Source organism: Castor canadensis, chromosome X (genome assembly GCF_047511655.1).
Source record: "Castor canadensis chromosome X, mCasCan1.hap1v2, whole genome shotgun sequence".
Classification (NCBI taxonomy): Eukaryota; Metazoa; Chordata; class Mammalia; order Rodentia; family Castoridae; genus Castor; species Castor canadensis.
In genome coordinates, this window is record NC_133405.1 from 24,160,708 (window position 1) to 24,188,028 (window position 27,321).

Genomic DNA, 27,321 nt, shown 5'->3' on the forward strand with positions numbered 1-27,321 from the left:
CGCAATACACATGGGTGTGCAGGTGTCTCTGGAGTAACCTCTGTCACAGTCTTTTGGGTATATCCCCAAGAGTGGTATTCCTGGATCAAATGGTAGATCGATGTCTAGCTTTTTAAGTAGCCTCCAAATTTTTTTTGGTTTTGGGATAAGTGTAATACTGGCTTCATAAAATGTGTTTGGCAGTTTTCCTTCCCTTTCTATTTTGTGGAACAGTTTAAGTAGAGTGTTGGTATGAGTTCTTCTTTAAAGGTCATATAGAATTCAGCAGAGAATCCATCAGGTCCTGGACTTTTCTTTTTGGGGAGACTCTTGATTGCTGCTTCAATTTCATTTTGTGTTATAGGTCTATTCTGGTGATTAATTTCCTCTTGGTTCAGTTTTGGATGGTCATATATATCTAGAAATCTGTCCATTTCTTTAAGATTTTAGAATTTATTTGAATATAGGTTCTCAAAGTAGTCTCTGATGATTTCCTGGACTTCCATGGTGTTTGTTGTTATCTCCCCTTTTGCATTCCTGATTCTACTAATTTGGGTTTTTTCTCTCCTCATTTTAGTCAGGTTTGCCAGGGGTCTATCGATCTTGTTTAGTTTTTCAAAGAACCAACTTTTTGTTTCATTAATTCTTTGTATGGTTTTTTTGGTTTCTATTTCGTTGATTTCAGCTCTTATTTTTATTATTTCTCTCCTTCTATTTGTTTTGGGATTTGATTATTCTTGTTTTTCTAGGAGCTTGAGATGTATCATTAGGTCATTGATTTGGGATCTTTCAGTCTTTTTAATATATGCACTCATGGCTATAAACTTTCCTCTCAGGACTGCCTTAGCTGTGTCCCATAGGTTCCGGCAGGTTGTGTTTTCATTTTCATTGACTTCCAGGAACTTTTTAATTTCCTCTTTTATTTCATCGATGATCCATTGTTCATTAAGTAATGAGTTATTTAGTTTCCAGCTGTTTGCATGTTTTTTGTCTTTACTTTTGTTGTTGAGTTCTACTTTTACTGAATTGTGATCAAATAGTATGCACGGTATAATTTCTATTTTCTTATATTTGCTGAGACTTGCTTTGTGCCCTAGGATATGATCTATTTTAGAGAAGGTTCCATGGGCTGCTGAGAAGAATGTATATTGTGTAGAGGTTGGATGAAATGTTCTGTAGACATCAACTAGGTCCATTTGATCTATTGCATTGATCTAGGTCCATTTGATCTATTTTAGATCTTGGATTTCTTTATTGATTTTTTGTTTGGATGACCTATCTATTGATGATAATGGGGTGTTAAAGTCTCCCACAACCACTGTGTTGGCGTTTATATATGCTTTTAGGTCTTTCAGGGTATGTTTGATGAAATTGGGTGCGTTGACATTGGGTGCATAGAGGTTAATAATTATTATTTCCCTTTAGTCTTATTTCCCCTTTTATTAGTATGGAATGTCCTTCTTTATCTCATTTGATCAATGTAGGTTTGAAGTCTACTTTGTCAGAGATAAGTATTGCTACTCCTGCCTGTTTTCGGGGGCCATTGGCTTGGTAAATCTTCTTCCAGCCTTTCATCCTAAGCCTATGCTTATTTCTGTCATTGAGATGGGTCTCCTGTAAGCAACAAATTGTTGGATCTTCCTTTTTAATGCATTTCATCAAGCCGTGCCTTTTGATGGGGGAATTAAGTCCGTTAACATTAAGCATTAGTACTGATAGGTATGTGGTGATTCCTGTCATTTAGTTGTGTTAGTTGTTTGAAGGTTTGATTGTGTGTACCTAAGTTGAGGTTGCTCTCTACTGTCTTGCTTTTTCTTTTCCTGTGGTTTGGTGCTGCCTGCCTTTTCATGGTTAAGTTTGGTTTCACTTTCTGTGTGCAGAATCCCTTGAAGAATCCGTTGTAGTGGTGGCTTTGTGGTCACATATTGTTTTAGTTTCTGCTTATCATGGAAGACTTTTATTGCTCCATCTATTTTGAATGATAGTTTTGCTGGGTAGAGTATCCTGGGATTGAAGTTATTTTCATTCAGTGCCCGGAAGATCTCACCCCATGCTCTTCTTGCTTTTAATGTTTCTTTTGAGAAGTCTGCTGTGATTTTGATTGGTTTACCTTTGTATGTTACTTGTTTTTTCTCTCTTACAGCCTTCAATATTCTTTCCTTAGTTTCTGAACTTGTTTTAATGATGATATGTCGTGGGGTAGTTCTATTTTGATCTGGTCTGTTTGGTTTCCTGGAGTCCTGTTGCATCTGTATGCGAATATCTTTGTCTAGATTTGGGAAATTTTCCGTTATTATTTTGTTAAATATATTACACATACCCTTTGCTTGCACCTCTTCTTCTTTGATGCCCATGATTCTCAAGTTTGGTCTTTTGATGGATTCGGTGAGTTCTTGCATTTTCTTTTCAGAGGTCTTGAGTTGTTTAATTGATAGTTCTTCGGTTTTTCCTTTATTTACCATTTCATCTTCAAGTTCTGAGATTCTGTCTTCTGTTTGTTCTATTCTGCTGGATTGGCCTTCCGTTTTGTTTTGCAGTTCTGTTTCATTCTTTTTTCTGAGGTTTTCCATATCCTGGCTTGTTTCCTCTTTGATGTCGTCTATTTTTGTCCTGAGTTCATTTATCTGTTTATTCATCGTGTTCTCTGTTTATACATCGTGTTTTGGTGTTTATACAGTGCTTCTATGGTTTCCTTTATTTCTTCTTTTGCTTTTTCAAATTCTCTATTTTTGTTGTCTTGGAATTTCTTGAGTGTCTCCTGTACATTTTGGTTGACCCTATCCAGTATCATCTCTATAAAATTCTCATTGAGTACCTGTAGTATGTCTTCTTTTAAATTATTCTTGTGGGCTTCATTGGGTCCTTTGGCAAGTTTATCTTCATTTTGTTGGAGTCTGGATCTGAGTATCTGTTTTCTTCATTCCCCTCTGGTTCCTGTCCTAATTTTTTGCTGTGGGGAAGCTGGTTTCCCTGTTTTTTCTGTCTTCCTATCATTGTCTTTGGTGTTGTTACCGTCCCTGTACTGTGTGCATTAAGTATTTTCTAGCTTGTAATAATAACAATGGTAATATTTAGAATGGAAGGGTGAGCTGAGATGGAAAGCAAGAAGTTAAAGAAATGGGAAAAACAAATACATAGACTGGAAGGAGAAAACAGAACAAGGTACAGACAAGAAGGTTTCAAAGGTATAAACAGGGAACTTTAGTGTACTAATCGACAGTAAGCTGAACAGACATTAGAGACAGAGAGAGGATTGAAAATCAAAAATAAAAAAAAAGATAAGAATAAAAATAAAAAATAAGTAAATGAAAGAAAAATCTATATGTAAAAATGTATTAAAATAAAATGAAAAAATAGAAAATTTAAAAAAACCCAAAAAGCCAAAAAACCAAAAATCCTCCAAGTTCAAATGCAATGAAGTTTCAGTCTTAATAATTTGGGTGTCCATCTCAGTCTCCAATCCTGGAGATGGTGCTTCAGATGTTGTTCTGTAGTTGTCTCATCAAAGGGGGCGCATAAAGTAGAACAAAACTACACACACACACAAAAAAAAAAAACCCCACCAAGTGTCCCAAGTTCAAATGCTATATAGTTTCAGCTTGCAGGTGTAATTTGGTTGTTCTCTTATTAAAGGTAGGGAGACAAAAAAAAAAGAGTCTGGAGACAGTTCTGAGAGTGGTATCTTCAGCTGTGACTTGCCTGCCCGCTGCTGTCAGCCTGCTGTTGCTGGAGGCATTATTTATGCAGATCTCAGGGGTGAGCTTACCACTCACCTGGCCCTGCAGGCTTTGTTTGCTCAGATTTCTCCTGTGTGTGAGCCTCTACTACAAGCTTTCCCCTTTCCAAGCACACTGATAAGAGTGACACTGCACCTGCATTGTCAGGCCTGCGTGTTTATTTACAATTCATGTGGGAGGTGGGTCTTCCCCGTCTCCTGTGCAGTTTTCCTCCCACCGCCACTTTCACAAGCTTTCCTGCTCCTGATTACTGAGCGGTGCTGCTGCCTGCCAGCCACCATGTTTGTTTACAATTTACGTGGGAAGTGGGTCTTCCCTCCTCTCCTGTGGAGTTTTCCTCCCTCCGCACTCTCACAAGCTTTCCCACTCCTGATTGCTGGGTGCGTGCCCCTGCTCCCACCAGAGGCTCTCTGGCCCGCCCGGGTTGTTTATTCACAGTTCTGGGAAGGATTCCCTTCCCCCAATCTTTGGCACTCAGTGCGCCCCACCCTCTTTCCTGCGTGTCTTTATTGCTCTTATTACTTATTACTCAGTTTCTCTTTTTTTCCCCGGGTGGAGGTTGGTCTGTCAAGGGGGCTATGCTGCTCTGGCCCAGGCTTGTCTGTGGGAGTACCACATACCGCGAAGCTCACCTGGTCCGCGTCTTCCCAAGCTGTCTGGGTGCCGGTGACTGGCGGCCCAGGGGCCCTCCTGGTTTATCCATGTAACGTGAAGTGGAGATTCTCTGTGCCAGCTGGAGGTGTGGAGGGGTCAAAGTTATGCCTCTTCTCAGCGATTATGCCTGCAAAGTGTGTCTGCAGCGTCTCTCCAAGATTTCCTTATAGGAGGCTCGCTTTCTGCTTCCTCCCTCTAGCCGCCATCTTGGAATCTCCCTGTGCTTTCTTTTATCTGGCTTCTTTACCCCAGAATTTTTACTTTTTTAATTAACCTGTGGCATTTAATATGTTTATTTTTATTTTTGAGTAATATTCCATTGTATTAAGTAAGTACAATTGGCTTATCCATTCACCAATTGATATACATTTGTGTTTTTCTAATATTTCTCTAAATTATAAATAAATTTGCTGTGAACCTGTTAGCACCAATGCTATGAATTCTCCTCTAATACTGCTTTTATGTTATCTCACATTTTTATATAGTTTATTTTCATGTTAATTTAGTTCAAAGTACTTTAAAAATATTCTGTGTGCTTTCATTTTTGACATAAGGAATATTTACATTTTCTAGATGTCTTCCTGTTTTTGATTTCTAGTATAATTCCATTGTTTCAAAAAATACTGTTTAAATAATTTCAAAATTTTAAGACTTGTGTAATGGCCTTGAAGAGAGTCTATCATGAAGAGTATTTCAGGGGTTATAAGTTAGTTCTCTTTGGAACTAAGACCTTTAGAACAGCAAAGCCCAATGTCATGAGGACAGAAAATAAAATTTACTTGTGGCTCACTAGGGCTCATAGTGAACCAAGTTGCTCCCATTTTCACCCATGATAATTATTCTTGGATCCATGAATCCTAACTATTGGGGAAGTAAAGAGCATATATTAGACATCAATTAAAAACATCCTGAAAGTCATTGCCTTTGAAAGGTGTTGCTCCCTACTTTGTACTGTAGCTCAATCTTCAAAAAGCCTTTCCCCATCATTGTAGCAAGCTTGCCACTTCAGGATGATATAAAACATGGCAAGAATAGTGAATTTCATGAACATAGGCTCACGACCACTCTTCATTTTCTGTGAAATTACTTCCTTGAACATAGGTGATGCCAAAATGGTGAATAAGGCATCCTATACTTTTTAAAAATGAAATGAACAAACTGCTTTCTGGAGTGATTGTACCATTTTACATTCTCATCAGAAAGAGAGTAAATCAGTTCTTCAGTACTGTTGATAGCATTTGGCATTGTCTCTTGTTTTTTGCTTTGGTATGTTTTTAAATTTTTTGACTAACATATAATTCTTGTACATACATATGGGATACAGTGTGCTATTTCAACATGTGTACCAGAAATCAGGATAATTAGCATTTCCATACCTTTATGATTTCTTTATGTTTAGAGCCTTCCACTCTTCTAGTTCTTCATAAAATGTACAATAGATTATTGTGAAGTATATCACCCCTTTATGCTATGGAATTATTTTAAGTATTCTAATATATGTGAGTGATACCTCATTGTGATCTTAATTTGTATTTCTTAAAGGGCTAGTTGGTGTTGAAGATCTTTTCATCTCCTTATTTTCCATTCATGCATCCTTTTTAGTGAAATGTCTTTTGAAATCATTTGAACTTTTTCTTATTTATTATTTGGATTTTTACTGCCTAGCTCTGAGAATTCTAAGTATATGAATCCTTTGTCAGGGACTTTACCAATATATTTTTGCCAATCTGTAACTTATCTTTTCATCCAACTAATACTCTCTAGCAGATCAAAATTAAAAATAATTTTTTTGGTAGTACTGGGGTTTAAACTCAGGAGTTCATGCTTGCTAGGCAGGCCCTCTACCACTTGAACCACTCTTCCAGCCCCCACATTTTTAAATTTTAATGAAGAATAGTTTATCAATCTTTTTCTTTCATGGATTATGTTTTTTTGGTGTCATGTTTAAGAGTTCTTCACCAAGTCCTAACTCCCAAAGATTTTACTTTGTCTATGCATAAATGTTTGGAATAACTTTCTCTGTATCCAGAAATAATCTTGGTGGGATTTTAACAGATTTTACACTTAAGCTATATGTAATTTTGAGGGAGAACTGACATCTTTACTTATGGCAAGTCTTCAATCCATGAGCACTGTATGTGTCTCTATTTATTGATATCTTTTTTTATTTCCTCCATCTTTTTTTGTAGCTTTCATATAAGTCATGTATATGTTTTATTATATTTATATATATATTTTCTTTCTTTGAACAATTTTAAACAGTATTGTATTTTTAATTTCAGTGTCCACATGTTCATTGGTAGTCAGTAGAAATTTAATTGATTTCTGTATTTTGTATTGATTATATCATCTGACTACTAAATTCCAAATTAGTTCTAGAATGCTTTCTATGTATACCATACATTATCTGCAAATAGGGACAACTTTCGTTCTTTCTTTCTTTGCCTTATTGAACTGACCAGAACCTCTTGTACTACATATTGAATATTGGATTAGGTTGGTGACAACAGATATGTTTTCCTTATTTTCAGTAATAGGAGGAAAGTAAGCCAGGTGTGGTTGCATGTAATCCTAGCTACTTTGGAGGCAGAGATTGGAGGATTGTATTGCAGACCAGCCTGGGCAAAAAGTTAGCAAGAACCTATCTCAACAAGTAAGGTGGAAATGGTGGTTCATGCCTGTCATCCCAGTTACTGTGGGAAGGGTAAATAGGAGCATTGTGATCCAAGCTGGCCTAGGGTATATGCATTTCAGAAATAACTAAAGCAAATAGGACTGGGGGTGTGGCTCAAGTGACAGTGCCCTTACCTAGCAAACACAAGGCCCTGAGTTCAAACCCTAGTACTGCAAAACAAAAAATAGGAAGCCGTTCACTCTGTAAACTTTAAGTCAGGTGTTAGTTGGAGATTTTTTTGTAGATATCCTTTACCAAATTGAGGCAGTTCCGCCACTATTCCTGTGTTTTCCAAGGATTAAACAAAGAAACAAACCAGGAATCACTGAAATTTTCAAGTGCTTTTTCTGTATCATTTGATATAAATATGTGATTTATCCTCTTTAGTATGTTAGTGGGTTCTACTGTTTGATTTTTGAATATTGAACCAGCTTTGCATCCCTGAAATAAACCCACTTGGACAAATATATAATTTTCTTTTTAGATCTGCTATCATTCTAATTGGTTTTCTTACAAGTAAAGTTGTTTTTTTATTTTTGCTATTTTCAATATTTTTGTTTGTCTTTTGTTTTTAGCAGTTTTACTATGTTTGTTTGTATAGATTTGTGTATGAGTGTGTTTGTCCTATTTGGGGTTAATTTGACTTTTGGGTTTTGTAGACTTATGTCTTTGGCAAAATTTCTAAAATTATCATTTAATTATTTCTTTGAATATACATATTCTTCTGAGAATTCAATCATACAACTTTAGATCTTTTGTTTTTATTCCACAAGTCTCTCAGGTTCTATTAATTTTTTCACACTGTTTTCTCTTTGTTGTTCATATTAGGTGATTTCTATAATTCTATCTTCAAATCCATTGATTCTTTCCTCTGTTACATCCAATATACTATTGTACCTATCCAGTGATTTTTAAAATTCTTGGTTATTGTATCTTTTCAGTTCTAATTTTCCATTTTGTTCTTCTTTTGTATCTTCTATTTCTTTACTGAAACTTTCTACTTTTCCATTAATTTTAACTATGCTTAAAATTGCTCCTGGTATTGATGTCTGTTCTCTTTTAAACTAAGATTGACCTGATTCTAGATATAGGTGATTTTTATTGAATTTTTCACATTTTGAAGTCATTATTATGAGACTCTGGATCTCATTTAAATCTTCTTTTTGGTAGATCTCCTCTGATATCATACTGGCAGGAGAAGTGGTCACTACCTTACTATTGCCATCTGGAAGTTGAAATTCAGGTTCTCCACTAAGCTTCCATTGATACTCTGAGGAAAGTGTATACTTCATTACTGCAGGTTGGGAGTGGAATTTGCAGCTCCCCTCTAAGCTGTTGCTGGTACTACTCTGACTGATAGAGAGGAAAAGGACCTGATTTCTGCTTACCATGTGGTCTCCACTGACATTGCTGGCTGAGGAATGAAAGGCATAGCTTTCTATGTGGCTTTCTCTGATGCATCACTCTAGCATATCTATGTTTCCCACTCAGCATTTTCTCATGGGGATAGAGTAGGACTACAGTTCTTTTCCTGTGTCATTTGGCTAGAATAGGGCTGAAATTGTCTAAAAGTTTTCTGTCTTGCTAGTCTGCTTCTTCTTTGGCTGTAGGAAACTGGCTATCTTGAAGCTTTTTTTGTTGTCTGTGCTCATTGGCATTTCTGACTTACTGGCTTCTCCAATATCCATTTGGGAATATATGAAGTAAAAGAATACTCGAGGAACTCACCACTCTGTCATCTCTAGTTCTGGAGACAGTTTTCTTATGTTTGTTTAATATATAATGTCCAGGTTTTTTATTGTATTTAGTGGGAGAAATAGAAGTGCTACTGTAACTTGTCCTTAAACTAGAAACTCAGATATACTTTTTATTATACTAGTTTACCATTTTAAAGATACTGTCCTATAACTGGGTATATTGGTCTGCAAAATCTCATTCATAATGTTTGTAACAATGATTGAAAAAGTCCCCTCTCAGGCTTTTTTCATCTATTGAATCATTTCCTTGGCTTTCAGTAGATGATCTTCAGCTCGATTATGACTTATTTGAATATCTTGTTGATTTTCCTCAAATGTATCAACTTTAAGACTGTAGTGAATTCCAATTCCAGAACATAGTAATTTTAGTATAAATCATTTAGTTCAAAGCTATACCCATATGTTACCTCTTTAGAATGGTCTTTCATGACAATTCTCTATATAATTACCCTATTTATTTTCTTCATACCACTTATCACTGTCTGCTGTTTTAGTCTTCATATCACTTATCACTGTCTGATATTTTATATCTATGGATTTGTTCCTTGTCTCTCATCTCACAAAGTATAAAAGCTCTATAAGGGCAGGGGCTGTGTTTGTTCACTGTAATATTCCCAGTGCCTAGAAAAGTACCTGAAATATAGTAGGCTTTGAATAAACTTGTTGCCTGATGGAATGAATAAATATTTCACAAGAGATCTAAGTGGAGAGGAGAGGAAAATATAGAAAATAAACAAAGCAAAATGTGTAAACTGAAGAAAATAACTTACCTTTTCTCTTTTTACTTGTTTTTTTCTCACCAAAGCCATATTTCTTTTTCTTTGTGTATATTAACTGTGCAAAATAATGATCTTCATTATAACATTTCCATACATGTATACAGTGTACTTTGGTCGTATTCACCCACCCATCATCCTCTTTTGTGTCCCTACCCTCTCCCACTGGTCTCCCCCCAATATTCCCTCTTCTACTTTCATGTAGCTTTTAAAATCTAGATTGCACATATGAAAGAAAATATGCAGTGCTTGTGTGTCTGGCTTATCTTGCTTAACATGATGATCTCCATTTCCATCTATTTTCCTGCAAATGACATAATTTTGTTCTTCTTTTTGGCTGAATAATACATTTTGTTTTGCCATTAATCTGTTGATTGACATCTAAGCTGATTCTATAACTTGGCTATGTGAATAGTGATGCAGTTGGTATGCAGGTACCTCTACTTTTTATATGCTAACTTTGATTCCTTTGGGTGTATACCCAGCTGTTATGTAGTTGGAGCATATGATAGTTCTATTTTTAGTTTTTTTGTGGAACTTCCATTCTGATTTCTATAGTGACTGTACTAATTTACATTCCTACCAGCAGTGTTTAAGTGTTCCTTTTTCCTCTGTGTAGTTACCAGCATTTGTTGTCATTTGTTTTCTTGGTGATAGCTATTCTGTCTGCGGTAAGATGGAATCTCAGTGTAGAGGCTTACATTTCTTATAGCTAAGGATGTTGAACATTTTTTAATGTATTTATTGGCCATTTGGACTTCTTTTGAAAATTGTTCATCTGCTCATTTGCTGATTGGATTATTTGTAAAGCCACATGTCTTGTTCTATTAAAATACGTTAGGATGGGGGCAAGGTCTTTCTGAAGATTACAAATGCAGACCTTTGATGAGAAATGATAAATTAAAAAATTGAAGTCTCTTGACCAGAAATTTCTTCATTTTGATTAGACTATAGAAGAAAATGGCAGTTTGGCTATGTGCCCCGGGTACATTAAAACTCAAGTTCTCTGGAGTAATTGGATCCATTCCAAATACAGGTCTTCCAAATGAAGTTCAAGACCTTGAATTGCACTCATATTTTATGGGAAGTAGTCAAAATGAATAGAAGAAAGTAGTGATGTAATGTGTGCTGTGTAGTCAGAATTCTGCCTTATTTGTCTCCTCAATATGACTTTTGTTGCAGCTGCCTATGGACCCACATACACTGGTATCACTACACTTGTCACAGAAGAGAAAAGGATGCAACCTTTTCCCTAAGATGTCATTGTACCTTGGAGGAAGACTAGAAGGGGGTGAGATGTTTTTCACTTCTTCTGTTAGTTTGATATCTCTCCCAGCAACTCAGATATCAAGCACCATAGATTGAACAAAAAGAAAACTGATTTACACCCTATCCTGATGTTTGTAAAAATATGCCCATTTGTAAGGCATATTCAAAAAAGTAATAGTGTATGGATACCATTATAAAACATTAGGGCTATGCTAGAACAAAAATAGAATTTAAATTTACCTTAATGCCCTTTCATACATAATACCCTTCTAGGGAAACACCACAACATTAGTTATATATAACACTTGTCCTGGATAACTGATATCAACTGAGATGTAAAACTGTAGAGCCATCTGGCCCTTTCCAGAAAGATTTCTTCCGGAAATTATATTGTTCCTTGGGCAGGAAAAGCCTTTACTCAAATGATCTGCCTCCAATAAGCTCTCCATCATATTCCCTGCCATTGGTGCAGTTGTCTTAATTTTACTTAAGTGCCTGCTGGCTAACTTTGAATCCAAACAGACAAAGCATATCTTAGTTGAATAGAATTTAAGTTTGAGAAGAAAAGGAAAAACAGCTGCCTTCTTCCTGACCTCCTGCCTTCTTCCCACTACTAACAAAGACAGGGAGGAAAAAGAAAATGGTCCTCATTTCTGACTTGATTTACCTACTTTGCAGACTTGCTTACTTGCAGCATATGAATGACTTCCATACAAACAAGTTCATTGGAATAAGGATTTCTTGCCAAGGCAAAATCTAGTCTGATGATTTGCTCCTACAAATTTTATTTCCAGTAGTTGGGCACAATTTTGCCTCTGTTTGCTCTGCTGGCCCAGGGGCTGGGTAACAATAATGGCATCGGTTTTTATTTTATTTTATTCTAATAAAATATCACTATTTATAAATAATTGTAGATAGTGGATACTAGAATGAATATTTGAGAAAATTGGTTGTTTTTCTCATAACCCTATGCATATAAGAAAAAAATTATTTTTTTCCTGGTTGTACTGGGGTTTGAATTAAGGACTTCACACTTGCTAGGCAGGTGCTATACCACTTGAGCCATACCTTCAACTCCCAAGGGAAAAAATATTCTGTAAAAGAAGTGCTTTAAACTCTTCAAATTTTTGGCTGAATTTCAAAGAACATGCGTAACCATTCATTCATTCAATATTTATTTGACTGTCTGCTGCCCAGGAACTAATGATAGAGCCACAAAAAGGATACAAAAGTAGACCTTCTGATTCTAGTGCACAATTGATGGTTATTCTGCTCCTCCAAACTCTTCTTCCTCTGAAGAACATCCCCATATTACTCAGTTTGCTTCTCCTAACAACTTGGCAAGCTCCCTCCAAGGTGAAAATCCTATCTTGTATTTTCCTTTCTGTGATACTGGAGTTTAAACTCAGGTCTTTACATTTGCTAGGCAGGTGTTTTGCCACTTGAGCCATGCCTCCAGCCTACCTTGTATTTTCTATGATGCTAGATATTCAACAAATATTTACTGGACTGGATTTGAGCAAAGACATTTAAAGATATAGGTAAGGGAAATTTTAGTCATAGGTGTTAGCTAGATATGTTAGCTAGATAATCCTAATAATTATCTAGTCCATAGATTTTTCAAACTGCATACACACACACACACACACACACACAAAGACACATCTTAAAGCTGCTTCCAGGGAGCAGAGGAGGCCCAGTAGAGCAACAGAGGGGGTGTGGGAGTGTTATGACCTTTACTCTGGTTATGTAGGATATACCTGTAATATAACATTTCAAGAAAACATTAGCTACTTAAAAATTTGAAAACACTGATTGACCAATAATGTCTCTATTTTAATTTACATTTTTCTCAACATGTATTAGTTGTACAAATTAATGGGATTCATTGTGATGTTTCTATACATTCATACATCCTGTAATGATTATGTCCATCCATCCTTTTTCTAGCCAGGAAACTCCCTCCTTTTACACCTCTCCCCAGCACCATTCCCAGCCCAGAAAAGTCATCTTAATTTCTTTCTGTTCCTTCCCCCTTACACCTTCCTCATCTCTTGTAATGTAGTATTCCATTCCATACTTCTACAACATTAACTTCCTGGTTTCCAAAATGAGTAAGAACATGTGGTATTTGTCTTTCTGTGCCTGGCTTGTTTTATTTACGATAATGTTCTCCATTTCCATCCATGTCACTATAAATAACAGGATTTCAATCTTTTTATGACCAAGTAGTGTTCCATTGTATAAATATATCACTTTTTCTTTATTCATTCATCTGCTGAAGGGCATCTGGCTTTGTTCTATATTCCAGCTATTGTGAATAATACTTCAATAAACATGGGGGTGCAAGTATCATTTGGGTACAAAGATTTCACCACTTTGGCTATATACCCAGTGGTGGAATTGTTGGATTGTGTGGTACCTCTATTTCAACATCTAACTTTTAGGGTTTTCAGATAGGCCTAAAAATGTTGAGTGATTTGTCCAAGGTCACACATTTAGTTCATCATACTCTTAGAACTAAAACCTAAATCTAATTTCCAATTTGGGGATCTTTCCATGACATTCTCCTGCTTATTCCAGTTATTGCTTGAGCAGCACAATGCTTGACACATAGGTGTTAAAATCCCCTTTGCCAATACTTCATCTCTTCCTGAATTTAGCTTATATCTCTGCACTTAACAAAGTGACTGTCCAAACTTCAAGTGTTTTGTGGTGGTGATTGTGCTGCTGGTGGTTATCTTTGATTGATTGTTTCATCTTTCCAGATTAAAGCATTCTAATCCTTTTATTCTGTTCTCATAATCTTCTCCACCCCCATCCCTTCAAATATCTTTCTTGCTGTTGTTTTATTACTGTAGGAATAGATTGTGGGAACTAGAACATGTTTAGGCAGGTCTAGCCATAGTTACCACATGAAGGCTTTTATCTTATGTATTTAATTATGTAGCATTTAACAGATTAAGAAAATAAATGGCTGTAAAACATGAATTACACTAAAATGCTTTTGAGAGAGTTCAGTTAGGTTTTCTGTTTGTTTGCTTTAAGAGTATCATTGAGCCATCATTTGACTTACCTGTCTCACTACATCTCTATAGATGGAAGTTTCATTTTAATTAGTCCGTTTTACCTCTTACTATGGTAGCTTCCTTAGTTTGTTGGTTCCCCCTTCCTTTGCCTTGCCACTGTTTTATAGTTGGATGTCTTATCCAGTCCAGATTATTTAGTATTACTGACAAAGCTTTTGATCTTTCCTCAAGTGGAGATTGTTTAAGATTACATTTTCTCACATCTTGTAGACAGGTTCTCTAGGACCAGTTTGGCCAGTATGTTACAGTATGTTACTTTTCTAACACATATACAAGACTGCTTCAGGGAAGGGGCTGCTGCCATCAGCCACTGCTGCTAATTCTGCTGCCAGTGCAATAAGAGGGAGCAAATTGGCTTTGTGACCAGATAAAATTGGGTTTGACTTATTTTTCTAGTTTATCCTTGCTCTGGAATACTGTTTTCTCTTTCTTATTAGCACTGTAGTAATAGAGGAAAGTATTTTAAACAGAGTTTAGAATTCAAAGGTAGAACTTTGGTCTCCTTTTGGTTCAAGAAAAACCAACAAAGACCTACACTTTAAAAGTTCATGGTGGGTTTGCTATATTTAATTTAAGGCTACTTTCATAGTTTTTGCTTGCCACGTTTTTGCCTTAGGGATGACTTTATTATAGTGAATACAAATATATCTCATCCTTTTCTGTTATTTTTATTGGATGAATTACCTTACAATAGTGTATTTGTCATGGTGTAGGTTTTGATATGTATTGAGAGTTTACAATTCAATATTTTTGGGTGTTCATCTTTACTTGATGACATTGATAAATTGAGCTATGGCTTTTTATATTATTTTTGTCTTTTTATATTCTTAAGATCATCTAACTATATATAATTGTAATTTTTGTGCAGTTATTTTTAAAGCCTAGAGGTTCAGAAAAAACAGGACCAGTTTTTATCATTTTCCAGAGAGAGGGTGACCAAGCTAATTTTAGACAGATTTGAATCTTTGGTTATTAAATGACTTGAGGGTATAAGGCTTTGACTAAGTAAGTTAGAAACTTGGATGATTTATCAGAGTGAAAGCTGATTTGCTAGCCTAGAACTATGCTAGAACTAGGATTTACTTAGATGATTTTTATCTTTCACATAATAGAATCTTTGAACATTATATTATGTAAGGTAGTCATTTGCATGCATTACAGTGGGCAAACATTTATTGACTATAATTAAGAATTAAGTTATTAGCTGCTTTCAGCTCATTAATGTTTTATACTGTTAATGTAAATAGATTCTTCTTTAAGATGTGTATCTATGCTGGGTATTGGGGGGGAGAGGGAGGGGGCGGAGTGGGTGGTAAGGGAGGGGGTGGGGGCAGGGGGGAGAAATGAACCAAGCCTTGTATGCACATATGAATAATAAAAGAAAAATGAAAAAAAAATAGACAAGAATAGAAAATAGGGTCTTAGTCCTGATTTTTCTATGGATCCTCTTTCTTTTTTACCTTTTTTCTTAGAAGTTATCTAATAAGAACTAATTTGAAAGTACATCAACTTGAGTCCTTTTTATAATTGCATTAAAGGCAACATCTGTCTCAAATGGAATTAATATCTAGGTGTTCTGCTCTATCTATGCAGTCAAAGTATATAGTTTTAGAAATTGGGAACATTTTAAAAGATATATATATATCTCAAAGCCACTAACACACACAACCAAAACTTGTGCTTGTATGTTAATATACATAAATAAACAAGGATAGACTCAGGGCTTCTTCAAAAACAATCCTATTTATATTTATGTATTCAGAGATCTTAAGTATGTCATACTAATACTTAATATAGTGTCAAAAGCACTTTATTCTTCATTAAAATAGACCTCAGTGTTTATCTCACTCTGACTTTACCACAGAACTTTACCTTTAATACATGTGAAAATATACTTCCTTTTCAAATATAGACACTACAATACGACCTTTTCAGGAGATTTCTAGAGACCTTCTTACTTCTCATTTGTTACAATTTCCTAAATTTGGCCTCGGGCCTTTAAAATGTTTTGAGAATATTTTCTCATTCACTTTTGTGGTAAAACTCTACTTCGTCAATGGAGACTTATTGGACATAGTCTCAGCTTCCTGGTTTGGAAGTATAGACAGTTTTCCCCTCTCTGTCTGCCCCTCCTCGTACAACCATTCTAAGCTTTAAGGAAAACCAGTATGCCCAATTTCAACTTTATTTTTTTAATATCAACGACATAAATAAACCTCACTTTATTTAAAAAAATTATCCAGCAAACAAACAAAATAAAAAAGAACCAAATTCAAGCCAGGCACCAGTGATTCAAGCTGGGCACCAGTGATTCACACCTGTAATCCTAGCTACTCAGGAGGCAGAGATCAGGAGGCCAAATTCAAATTTAAAAAAGAAAAGTTTATGGCAATTCCACATGAAGCCTGGGATACCTGGCTTTATACCAAAAACAGAAAGAAAGAAAGAAACCGCTAAAGCCCATGTTTGTAAGAACCTGAATATATAAATTGCATATTTGTAGAAACAATTCTTACTTAAATGTGTAATGTTAGCCTGGCATTTTAAAAGATTGCCATGTGAAATGCTTCTGCAATACAAACAATCACTCCTAACATCTCTGGTTTGTAGATTGAGTAAAGGAATAACGAGTTTTCTTAAAGTAGGGCATACATATATTCTGTATCCCTACCTAGAGTTTTTCATTTTAAAGAATGACCCTTTTGTTAACCTCGATTTCTCAGTCTTATCTCCCACACTCTCTTGTGGCTTCTTTCTACTTCATTAGCCTAGTGACTCAGGTGTACTTTTCTGATCCCTGATCTCTGCTTGGCATATATTATATATTTATATATGAAACATAGGAGGAATTTGTATAGGAATGCTATAAACATGTATTTTCTAGGTAGGCACTCTACCACTTGAGCCACTCTGCCAGCCCTAAGCATGTATTTTCTATCTATTCAATGTTATCTATGAACAATAAGGATAGTGCACATTGCTAAGGTTTTCTTCTTTCTGTATGTATATAGCTATTCATTCTAAATATTCATACTTTCTTTTAACCTTTTACATGACATACTGACTATCCACTCCTGAGGTGTAACCATATTTGAAACAAAATGGTATCTGTCTAACTGTTATTTTGAAAATGCTGTTGGTTTTGTTTAGAATAGAAAGCTATGTTCTTTCTTCGTTGCACTGAAAGAGTTTAACCCATCTTCAATGTTGGCAAAGGATAATGGTTATCACTTCTCGGCCTTTTGGCTAAGATAAAGGATAGTGGTTCTTTTGATTTGTTTTTTAAAAGGGTATGCTATGTACTAGTAATCTCATTTTAGCTTCTCATTTTTCTCCTTACTACTTTGTCTCTTGGCTTCATTTGCCTCTTTATGGGGAAGAATGCATGTGAAGCTTTCTTTGCTTCTACTCTTGCCATGATATGTAGACTAGTTTATGGAGAAATACATCAGCTGCCTGCTCTGCATTTAAATTCCCCACTTCCATGCTGCATTTGTGGGCAGCAGCTGAAAGACAAAGAGATGAATGCAGGGCCATTTTTGTCAGTGTAAGCTTTTGAATGCATACATTATCAAGCACACATATCATTAAATACGAGTTTCATATCTGGAAGCAAAAGTGGTAGTACATCAACTATGGCCACAAAGGAGAAAAGGGGTCACTGTTTATGAGAACTAAATGGAAGCATATTCTTCCTTATCAATCAAGGAAATTAAGATATGAGAATTGGTCTTTTAAGCCATCTGGTTCCTCCCCCAGGGACCAGTAGATGATTGGTCCTTGGATTATTATATTCTTTGTGCTGGTGATTGTTCTTACATGTTTTCATAGCTTTGCAGTAATTTAAAATGGTTCTGTAACCATAGTTTTTCCACTTGTCTTGACCAGGGAAGTTCAGGTTGAGTCTCAGAAGGAGACAGTTCTATTTCTTTTCAACTATTAGTAAGTCTTATATCAAGTTACTGCAATTCAGACTTTTTAACATAACATAAGTTCACTTTGTTTAACTTATTTCTTATACTTTTTTGTTTCCCTGTTCTGAATATTCTTCAACAATTTTAGTAATTTTGTTATCATATAGTAATTTAACATTTTGAACTTCTTAAAATTGTTTCATTCTGTACAAAGCATAGAAATGGGAAAGGAAGGATAATTTCCTCAATATGACTTCTTTCCCTCCCAGTCTTCCTCCTTTCTCACACATATACATGGACACATGTAATGTCTTGGTCTTTATACACCTCGAATCTCCAGATGTCTAAACCAGATCATCACAGTACTGTTAAGATAGCAGAAGTGGGAGGAGAGAAAAGGATGGAGGGCTTGAAGTAAGGTTTGGGAGATGAGAAGTAGGTTTATCAAGATAGCTAAAAATTACAGAATTGCCAAGCCATAGAGGAACACAGAGAATGAGAACTTCTCCTTAGTTATACAAATGAGGAAAGTGAGGTCTAAAAAGTTAATGCCTAAGTTAGCTGACTTTGGATTCAACTGTTTGTTTCTTATACCAATATGAAGGCAAAGATTGTGAGTAATATGAATACAGGGTCAAAGTTCTGAAATTTCCATCTGCCCATTAATTTCATGAAGTGAGTCAATCCATATTTACTGAGCAACTATGATGTGCTAGACACTGTGCTAGGTGCTTAGAGTACTGTATATTCCCTGACCTCAAAGATCTTATAGTTTATTCACCAAACTCTAGTGGGAAACAGAGAAGCAGAGAAATAGGCAATAAATACAGAATGATATGTTTGCACAGCATATGTAGGATGCTATCACAGCATATAGGTAGTACCCCCTAACCTTAGGGCACTGGAGGTAGCTTCATGGCAGAGGTTATCCAGGCCAAAGTATTTGAGGGTATTTCAGGCTCATGTGGTGTTATGTATATGCAAATCCTTGAGACAGAATGAAAACAGTTAAATATGACTATAGTATAGTTAAAGGATGAGGGGGTGTTTAAGGGGTTGTCTAGCTACAGAGTGTGGATAAGACTACAGAGATAAGCAGGAGCCAGGTTATAAAGGGCAGTATTTGCAATGCCAGGATATTTGAAATTCTGTGGTTTAAAAGCAGTAAAGTAGTCACTAAAGAGTTCTTAAGTTAGAGAACAACATGATGTGATTTAGAAGCATTACTCTGTCTGCAACTGAAGAGTTGGTTAGCGACAGGAAAACATCTCAGGAGGCTGTTACAATAATATATCTAGACTGTGTGATAGTGTTAGGGGTGAAGAAAAGAGTTCACATTTAAGGTAAGAGGTAGAGACTAGGGCTGGGTTAGTGAATGTGGAAAATGAAGGAGAGGATATGGAGGACAGGAACAAAGGATTGTTGAACAAACATACCCATGGGATGCCCACCCTGAGAATAATATGGATTGAAGATAAAGATTTGGGAGGTAGTAGTATTGATAGAGTTGATTTGAAGTTGAGGGTTCACCCAGAGGCAATCCAATAATCAGTTGCCCTTAGACCTTATTTTGTTTTATACTTCTTTAGGAATTTGACAACTGTAGACCCTTTCCTCATAAAATTTATGTACAGAATTCTGCATACAGTTTTAGGAAAGTTCACAGACCTCTTGAACCATATTCACAAATGCTTATGATGTCTAGGTTAAGAACACCTGAGATAATATTTCAGTCCAGAAAGAATGGCTGTTATCAAAAAGACTAAAGAAAATAAGTGCTGGTGAGGATGTGGACCATTGAGTGGAAGGTAAATTTATGTAGCAATTATGGAAAACAGCACTGAGGTTCCTCAAAAAATTAAAAATAGAAATGCCATATGATCTAGCCATCACATTCCTATGTTTGTATACAAAGAGAAGGAAATTGAGGTATCACATATGCACTCCATGTTTTTTTGCAGCACTATCCAAAGTAGCTAAGAAGGCCTGGTGTGGTAGTATATATCTGTAATTTCTGCACTGTAGAGGCTGAGGCAGTGGGATCTTGAGTTCAAGGTCAGCCTGGGCTACATAGCAACACTGTTAAAAAAAACCAACAAATGGAAGCAGCCCAAGTATCCACCAACTAATGTATGGATAAATACAATGTAGTACATATACACAGTGGAATACTATTCAGCTATAGAAAAGAATGAAATCCTATTATTTGCAACAACATGTTTGGAACTGGACTTCATTATGTTAAGTGAAACAAGCCAGTCACAGAAAAGCAAGTACCACATGATCTCACTCATATGTGGAATCTAAAAAAGTTAATCTCCTAGAAGTTGAGAGTAGAATGATGGTTACCAGAAACTGCATAGAGTAGGGGGGAGAGACGGACGGGAAAAGGTTGAACAATGGGTATTGCATTTCATTAGAGTGAGAAATCCTTATGTGCTACTGCACAGCAGGTTGACTACAGACAATAATAATGTACAGTGTATTTCAAAAAGCTACAAGTGAATCTGAAATTGTTGAGCATAAAGAAATGATTTATGTTGAGGGGACTGATTTGTTTAACCTGAATTAAACATTATACAATGAATACATGTATTGAAAGGTCACATGATACCTCATTAATATATATAGTTAAATGGATCGGTTAAAATAGATGTAATTTAGATAATAAAAGTAAAAAAAAAAAAAACAGGACCCTGGATGTAGAGTAAGAATAAAAGAAGAATAAAGATGTAACACTGGGAAACACTACCATTTAAGAAGTGGATAGACATGAAGTCCATAAAACGAACTAAAAAAGAGAGATCCAAGAGTTGGCAGTTATCAAAGAAGCCAAGGGAAGATCTGAACTAACCAGTAGAGTTTAGTGCTGCAGAGAGAAAGAGTAAGATAAAGACTGAAAAGTGATCATTGACTTAGGAAGATGTCAGTGATTTTTGCAAGGATTGTTTCAGTGAAAATGCTGTACACAGAATCCACAATGCAGTGATTAAGGCATAGATGAAAGGGGAGGAAGTGGGAATAGCAAGTACAGGCCATCTGCTTCCAAGGGAGCAGAGTTGGGGGAGGAGCTTGTCTTTTGTTAATTTAAGACTGGATTGAGTGTGTTAAGAGTTTCTTTTGCTGTATTCTTTGAGTTAATCATCTCATTTTCTGATTTCTTACCATAAAAATAAACCAAAGAAATCAGCTGCATAAGAAATGAAGTTTCACAGATTTCTAATGCTTTTTGATATTAATAAATGATGCATTGTGGTTTTATATTTTTACAGTTCTGTATTGTTTCCTCAGTTTTGCTTAAGGTGTCTATACTCAGAATCCACAATGCCTCAGGGAGTACTAAATTAGTACTATAGGTATATTCAGGACAGCTTGGCTGGGAATGAGAGGGTCAATAAGGCTGGCTTTAGAACTTTGATTGAGGAGTTGGTTTTGTAATACCCAGTTTAATAATTATGAGGGCTTTATGTTTGCATGTGTCAACCTTAGTTAAGCTTTGTCATAGGTTTTTCCAAAACATCTGGGGCTTTTGGTCTATGAAGACATTAATTTGTGTCTCCAAGGGGCTATGCATAAATCAAATGGGGAAAGAGGGAGCTAATTTCTTTCTTTGTGTGAATCCTAGCTCCTTGTTAACTGTTTAATTGAGGAGAAGAAAGAGTCCTATGACAATTACTGAATTAGTGATGCACTATTATATTTGTTTGATGTATTCTTGCTTGGTATATTTATGCTAAAAAAGACAGTAAACCCTGGCTCCCTAAGAAGGCTCTGCTTTATTGACCTTCAACAGAAATGTAGATTCAGATTTCACAGTTCCTGTTGTTTCAAAGAGAGGCTTAATGTTGGTTGGTGATGGGTGTTAAATTTAAAGTTTAATGTTCATTTTTAACCATCTGCTGTGCAGGGGCTTACCAATCACAGTTCAGGGACAACAGCAAGGATTCCACCTGGAAAAAGCAGAGTAATAGCATGGGCCTTTAGAAATTCTTTTGCTTCTTCCTCTCCAAAATACTTCAACATGGAAGTGATTGTCATGTTGGAGTGAATTAAGGATGGAAGTAAACCTGGGACTAAGTTCTTGTAACTGTTAGAAATATTAGCCTAAATGATGCTGTGCTAAGCCAAGGTTCCCCACGTGCACACACACACACACACACACACACACATACACACTATTTTGGGTTTAATTTTCAGTCACTGCATGAATCTATCAGAATGCCAAGATATAGAGAAATGGAGGTTTTGTTTGCGTATTTCCAACCCTTTTAGTCCAGTAGAGAAATAGATGATCACAGAGAGGATATACTCTTCAACATAATGTATGTGTCATCAAACATTCAAAAGCAACTAATACAGGGAAAGAACCATATTCTCCCATAAAAACAGTACTGTGGTGCCACTGTAAGTATCAAATACTAAAAATTCGTATCCCACATCTCTATGTGGTGTTTCTTAAGTTAGAGGTCAAAATAATACAAGATTTTATTGTGTTTATAGGAAAATTCACAGTTAATATCTATAAGTAGCAATGTTAACTTTTCTATTGGGTAGTACATATATAAGTTTCACATGAGAAAAGTAAGAATTTTAATAGACCATTTCGTAGAGGATTATTTTTTCAATAAAAAGAGTATAGTCCCTTCAGAATGTTAGCCCACTCATTGGAAACCTCTTATAAAACAACAGTTTTATATGAACTAGAGGCAAAAAGCTGCTACTTCACAGTAGTTTTGACTACCACCTTAAGATTTACGTTAATGCAAAATATTTAAGCATGCTTATGATATGGTTTCTGATGCAAAGTCATGTGTGATGTATGTTCTCAGACTTCCCCACAAACACGTTACTAGGTCTTTATCTCAGAGAAATATAATGTCTACTGAAGATCAAGTTCCAAGCCATTTCCCATGGTTAATACATTATAAATTGTCTTGTTCAATGCAGCTCTCTCTGTTGTACCTCAGTTGCAAATGGTGATCTCTCCCCTTCAGCTTGGATATATAATAATAAATCTTTGTAATGGATAATTTGATTAACTGCTTTAAAATTATATAAGCAAGAGGTTAAGGGAGGGAAAATGTTCATCTATTTTAGTTCTCTATTTAAATTACAAAAATTTGTTTAAAGGTCCCATTTTACCTGGGTAAATGACTGAGTGAAATGGAAACTGTGGAATGGAAAACTATAATTCTTTAATCAGTCATAAGGCTACAGAACAGAACCATACATTATTGGACCTAGAAGAGATACTATAATTTGTGTAGTCAAACCTTCTCTTTTTATGTATGTATGGTTCAAATAGGTTAAATGACTGAACCAGGGTCATACAGTAAGTTGGCAGCTTGTTCTCAAGTTTTTGACTCTTGGTTATCTTCTGAGTATTCAGTACTGCCTCCACAAAATTGGAAAGATGAAAACTGAACTGTAGCCTCATACTTTCAAAAGCATACACTTTAGCTCTCTACATGCCTGGAAGTAACCAATCAGTACTAACCATCAAGATTAAAATTATCATCTTTTTAGTTTAATAAGTTGCTTTGGAAAGCAACCACATAAAATGGATAGGAGAAAACCCATTGGCAGTAACATTTCTCAGTATATGTGGTAGAATTAGATTCACTACATTATGTATATATCACAACCTGCTAAGAAAGGAGAGTCCTCTAAGAAACAACTTCAGAAGCTGGCCACTGCAACTGCTGTGATCAATAAGTAACTTGAAGTTTTAATAGAATTGATCGTTCATTAGCCCATGGGCCAGGAAAAAAGGGTATGAATCACAGTGATAAGAGAATATACCTAATCCCTGCCTTGCTCACATATGCCTTCAGTTGAGCTTCATCTTCCCAAGATTAAGAAACACCCTATTCTGCATAGCATACTTGGGCCACACCTGTCCTAGGAACTATTTCTTAGGAAAGACATTTGACAAACTAGAATGAAACAAAGATGGTTGGGGCTAGAAACCCATATAAAGAAAGGATACGAGTTAGAGCTTTTAGTACCTAGAAAAGAGAAAATACAAGAATGGAGAAGGAGACAGTAACTGACATATTTTAGGCACCTACTGTATGCCAGGCACTTTACATATATTATCTTCTTTCATCCTCAGAGCTACCCTATGCTGTAGATATTCTCTTCCTTAAAAGTATCAGATAACTTGCCTAAAATAGAGTTGATAAGGAGCAGAGACAGAATGTACAGCTCTAAAACTCATGTTGTGGGAAGAAGTCTTCAAATATTTGAGGAGCTGGTATAAAGAAGATTGAGGATTGCTGTGTGTCATCCTACCCGTATCCTTAGTAGTAATAATAGTTTTAACAATAAGAACAAAAGCTAACATTTATTGAACACATAAATTGTGCAAAGAAATATGCTAAGCACTTAGCCTATATTAATTTGTTTAATATACACAACAATCCTATGAGACAGGTATTATTATGTCCATTTTACATATAAGAAACTTGGAGCACAGAGAGATTAAGTGGTCTACCCAAAATCATGAAAGTGAGAGCCTAGAGAGCCTAGATATGAACCCAGGTAGCCATAGGAAACTTTCAATTCAACTTACCTGTGGTAACTCAGTGGTAAAGGTCTTGCTTAGCATGCACGACGTCCTAGGTTAGATCCTTAGCACTGCAAGAAAAATCCTATTCAACTTCATTTCCAGCCCTGAACATATGTAAGCAATTTCTCCATGCTGCTGTCAGACATGCCGTAAAACTGATTTCTTCAATGGGAGTAAGGTTAAAAGTAAGATAGCCTCAGCCAAGCATGACGATTAACATGTATAATCCCAGCTACTCCGGAGGCAGAGATTCAGAAGATTGCAGTTTGAGGCCAGCCCAGCCAAAAGTTAGCGAGAGCCTCATCTCAATCAATAAGCTGAACATGGTGGTTCACATCTGTAATCCCAGCTATGTGAGAGGCCACAGGTAGTAGGATCAAGTTCTGAGACCAATCCCTGGCCAAATTGCAAGACCCTATCTGAAAAATAACTAAAGCAGAAAAGGGCTGTAGGAGTGGTTCAAATGGTGGAGCCACCCGCCTTACAAGTGTGAGGCCTGAGTTCAAACTTGATACTGCCAAAAAAGAAAAAAGTAAGATAACCTCAAAGGCTCATTTCAACTCTAACATTATATGAATCTAGGCTGACATATCTACTGTCTGTGAGCAGTCTTTCCCTTTCTAGTCCATTTGTGGACTTAGTTGGAGTCTCATAACTAATCGTAGACAGGCTTAACATATGTTACTCTGTAAATGAGCACTTGGCACAGAAGTCTTAAATTAATGCAGTAGTCCACCAAAAGGCCTGTTGTGAGAACAAATATAGAAAACATCAGACAAGTTCAAAAGAAATCCATTAACAAAAATTGATTAGCCTCCAGGGTAATTTTCTAATTGCAATAATTTATAATCCAAGTGAATTTAGTACCCACTTTCAAATTCCAACTCTTTCATTTTATCTTAATAATTCCTTCTATTAACCTGCCATATGGTTCTTCCCTTTCCAGTACTGTGATAATGTCACTTATCTATTCAGACATGTTCATATTCCTAATATTGGTCAATTACAAAAGCCATCTGTGAATTCATATAGCATAGTCACCTAGAGCATAAAGGTTTTTCCTTTAATTGAAAAACACAAATGCACCATGCCATGAGGAAAATAACCCACGGATATAGCCAAACAGCTAATCCTCTTTCCCTCTCCCTCAGCCTCTCTGCACTTTTCTCTGATTGCCTTTCTAAAATAAAATAAAGTGTCTCAGGAGAAAAATGAGCTCTCTAGGAATTCCATCACTGTCAATGGCAAACTCAAGAAGACACTATCTAACCTTCTTTGCTCAGGGGCTCTTGAGAGCATTGGAAAGGCAGCTAGGAGGGTGGCCTATCATTACTTGCTATGTCAAAGATGACAACAGGTAGTCACCTGGAAAGGCAATGGGGCAATGAAAAGCTAGCCAAGAACCGCTCTGGAGAAATATGAACATAAATGCTCATGATTCTTGAATCAATTGCTCTTCAAACTGGCTAGAACCCCTAGAGAAGGCCAAGTGAGTCTTTGTGTCTATTCTTTCTGGAGATGTACTGATCAATTTGGCACTGTATATTGTACAAAGAATCAAAAGTTACAGTCTGCATACACTGATTGTGATTCCTTGTGTATTGCCAAAGTTACCATAAAGTTTTTCCTAGATGTTCAGACTCTAGAGGAGATTCTCTAACGGTGGTCTAGTTATGTTCCACAGCTAGCCTTTCTCTCATTTCAACTTTACTTAAAGCACCAGTGATATTTCAGAGACAATGTATGAGGCTTATATTATTAGAACCATTTTTATTGACCTAACTGAGGCCTTTGATTTAGTCACCCATAAACACTTTCTTCAGAAATCCCATGATTCTGGGCTTAGCAGTGACCCTGTAAAATTGTTTTCTCTCCATTTAGTTCTTGCCAACTTAGCCTTGACCTGGAGGTCCAAAATACTTGCAGACTGTCATTTTTAGTGAAGATTAACAGAAGTTTCTCTTTGGCTGATGGTGAAGGAGAGTTCAAAGACTATGCTGGCAGCTCCATTTACTGTCACAAAAAGGTTCTACATTTGAAATCATCTTTCTCTCTTTCTAGCAGATCTGCTGTGTCATGGGTATTTTTTTAAGCAGAATTTATTCCTCAAGTTGCTTTTGGTGTAGTTTATCCCCAAAGGCAAAACATTCATGGTAATTCATGTGGCATAACTTATTCAGGAGAGGCATAGAATGATACTGCTAAATGGGATGTTTTGAAATCTTTAGCATGATATCCTTGTTTGATACATGGGGAAACTGAAGTCAGCAATGTAAAATGACTCATGTAAAGCCATATAACTGAGTAACATCAGGGCTAGATTAGAACCCAGGTCCCAATACTTTTTCTACTATGTCAGGCTGTTTTCTGCCTAGCTAATTTATTTAGAATTTGTCACAGCCATCTTAACAGTTAAGAGCAGACCCGAGTCTGAATTTTTCCCCTTATTACCTGTGTGAATTTATACATCTAACTTAAATCTATGAATCTCAGTTGCCTCATCTGTAAAACTGAGACAATAAAACTATTTACCCACCTGTTCAAATTAGGGTGAGAATTAAGTGCCTCACACATAGTAAACTCTCAGTGAATGGTAGCTATTTTTACTATTTAACTTTTTTCTATACAACTCGTTTGTTTACTCCTCTCCTCATAGTATAAAATTATCTTCAAGACCTTAAATTAATTTTAAAATAACATTTAATTTTATTAAATTAGCATACAAATGTATTAAAAATCAGCAACATTGTTTTAGCTAAACTAAGTCTAGCGTATCAGGTTTTTTTCATAAGTTAGTTGTAGCCTGATTTGGTTCGCTTCAATATCCCACCTATTTCTACAAACAGGAAATTGTCCCTTCTACATTTTGATTGGCAGCCTTGGTTTTATAAGCTTTGTTGT

General features: G+C 36.0%; 1 protein-coding gene across 28 annotated transcripts in view; it reads left to right on the plus strand.

The window, feature by feature from the left end:
* The window catches only part of Enox2 (ecto-NOX disulfide-thiol exchanger 2), a 341,637-nt gene that overhangs the window by 65,474 nt on the left and 248,842 nt on the right, over positions 1-27,321 (plus strand). For 14 of the 28 annotated variants that reach the window (XR_012444306.1, XM_074063083.1, XM_074063084.1 and 11 more), the window contains one exon: positions 10,760-10,868. The exons of the other annotated variants lie outside the window; for them this stretch is intronic. Coding sequence is in view for 13 of the 14 variants with exons in the window: in XM_074063083.1 (XP_073919184.1) it covers positions 10,760-10,868 (109 nt within the window). In the remaining variant the exon portion in view is untranslated. The remainder of the gene's footprint in view (positions 1-10,759; positions 10,869-27,321) is intronic. 28 annotated transcript variants of the gene reach the window in all.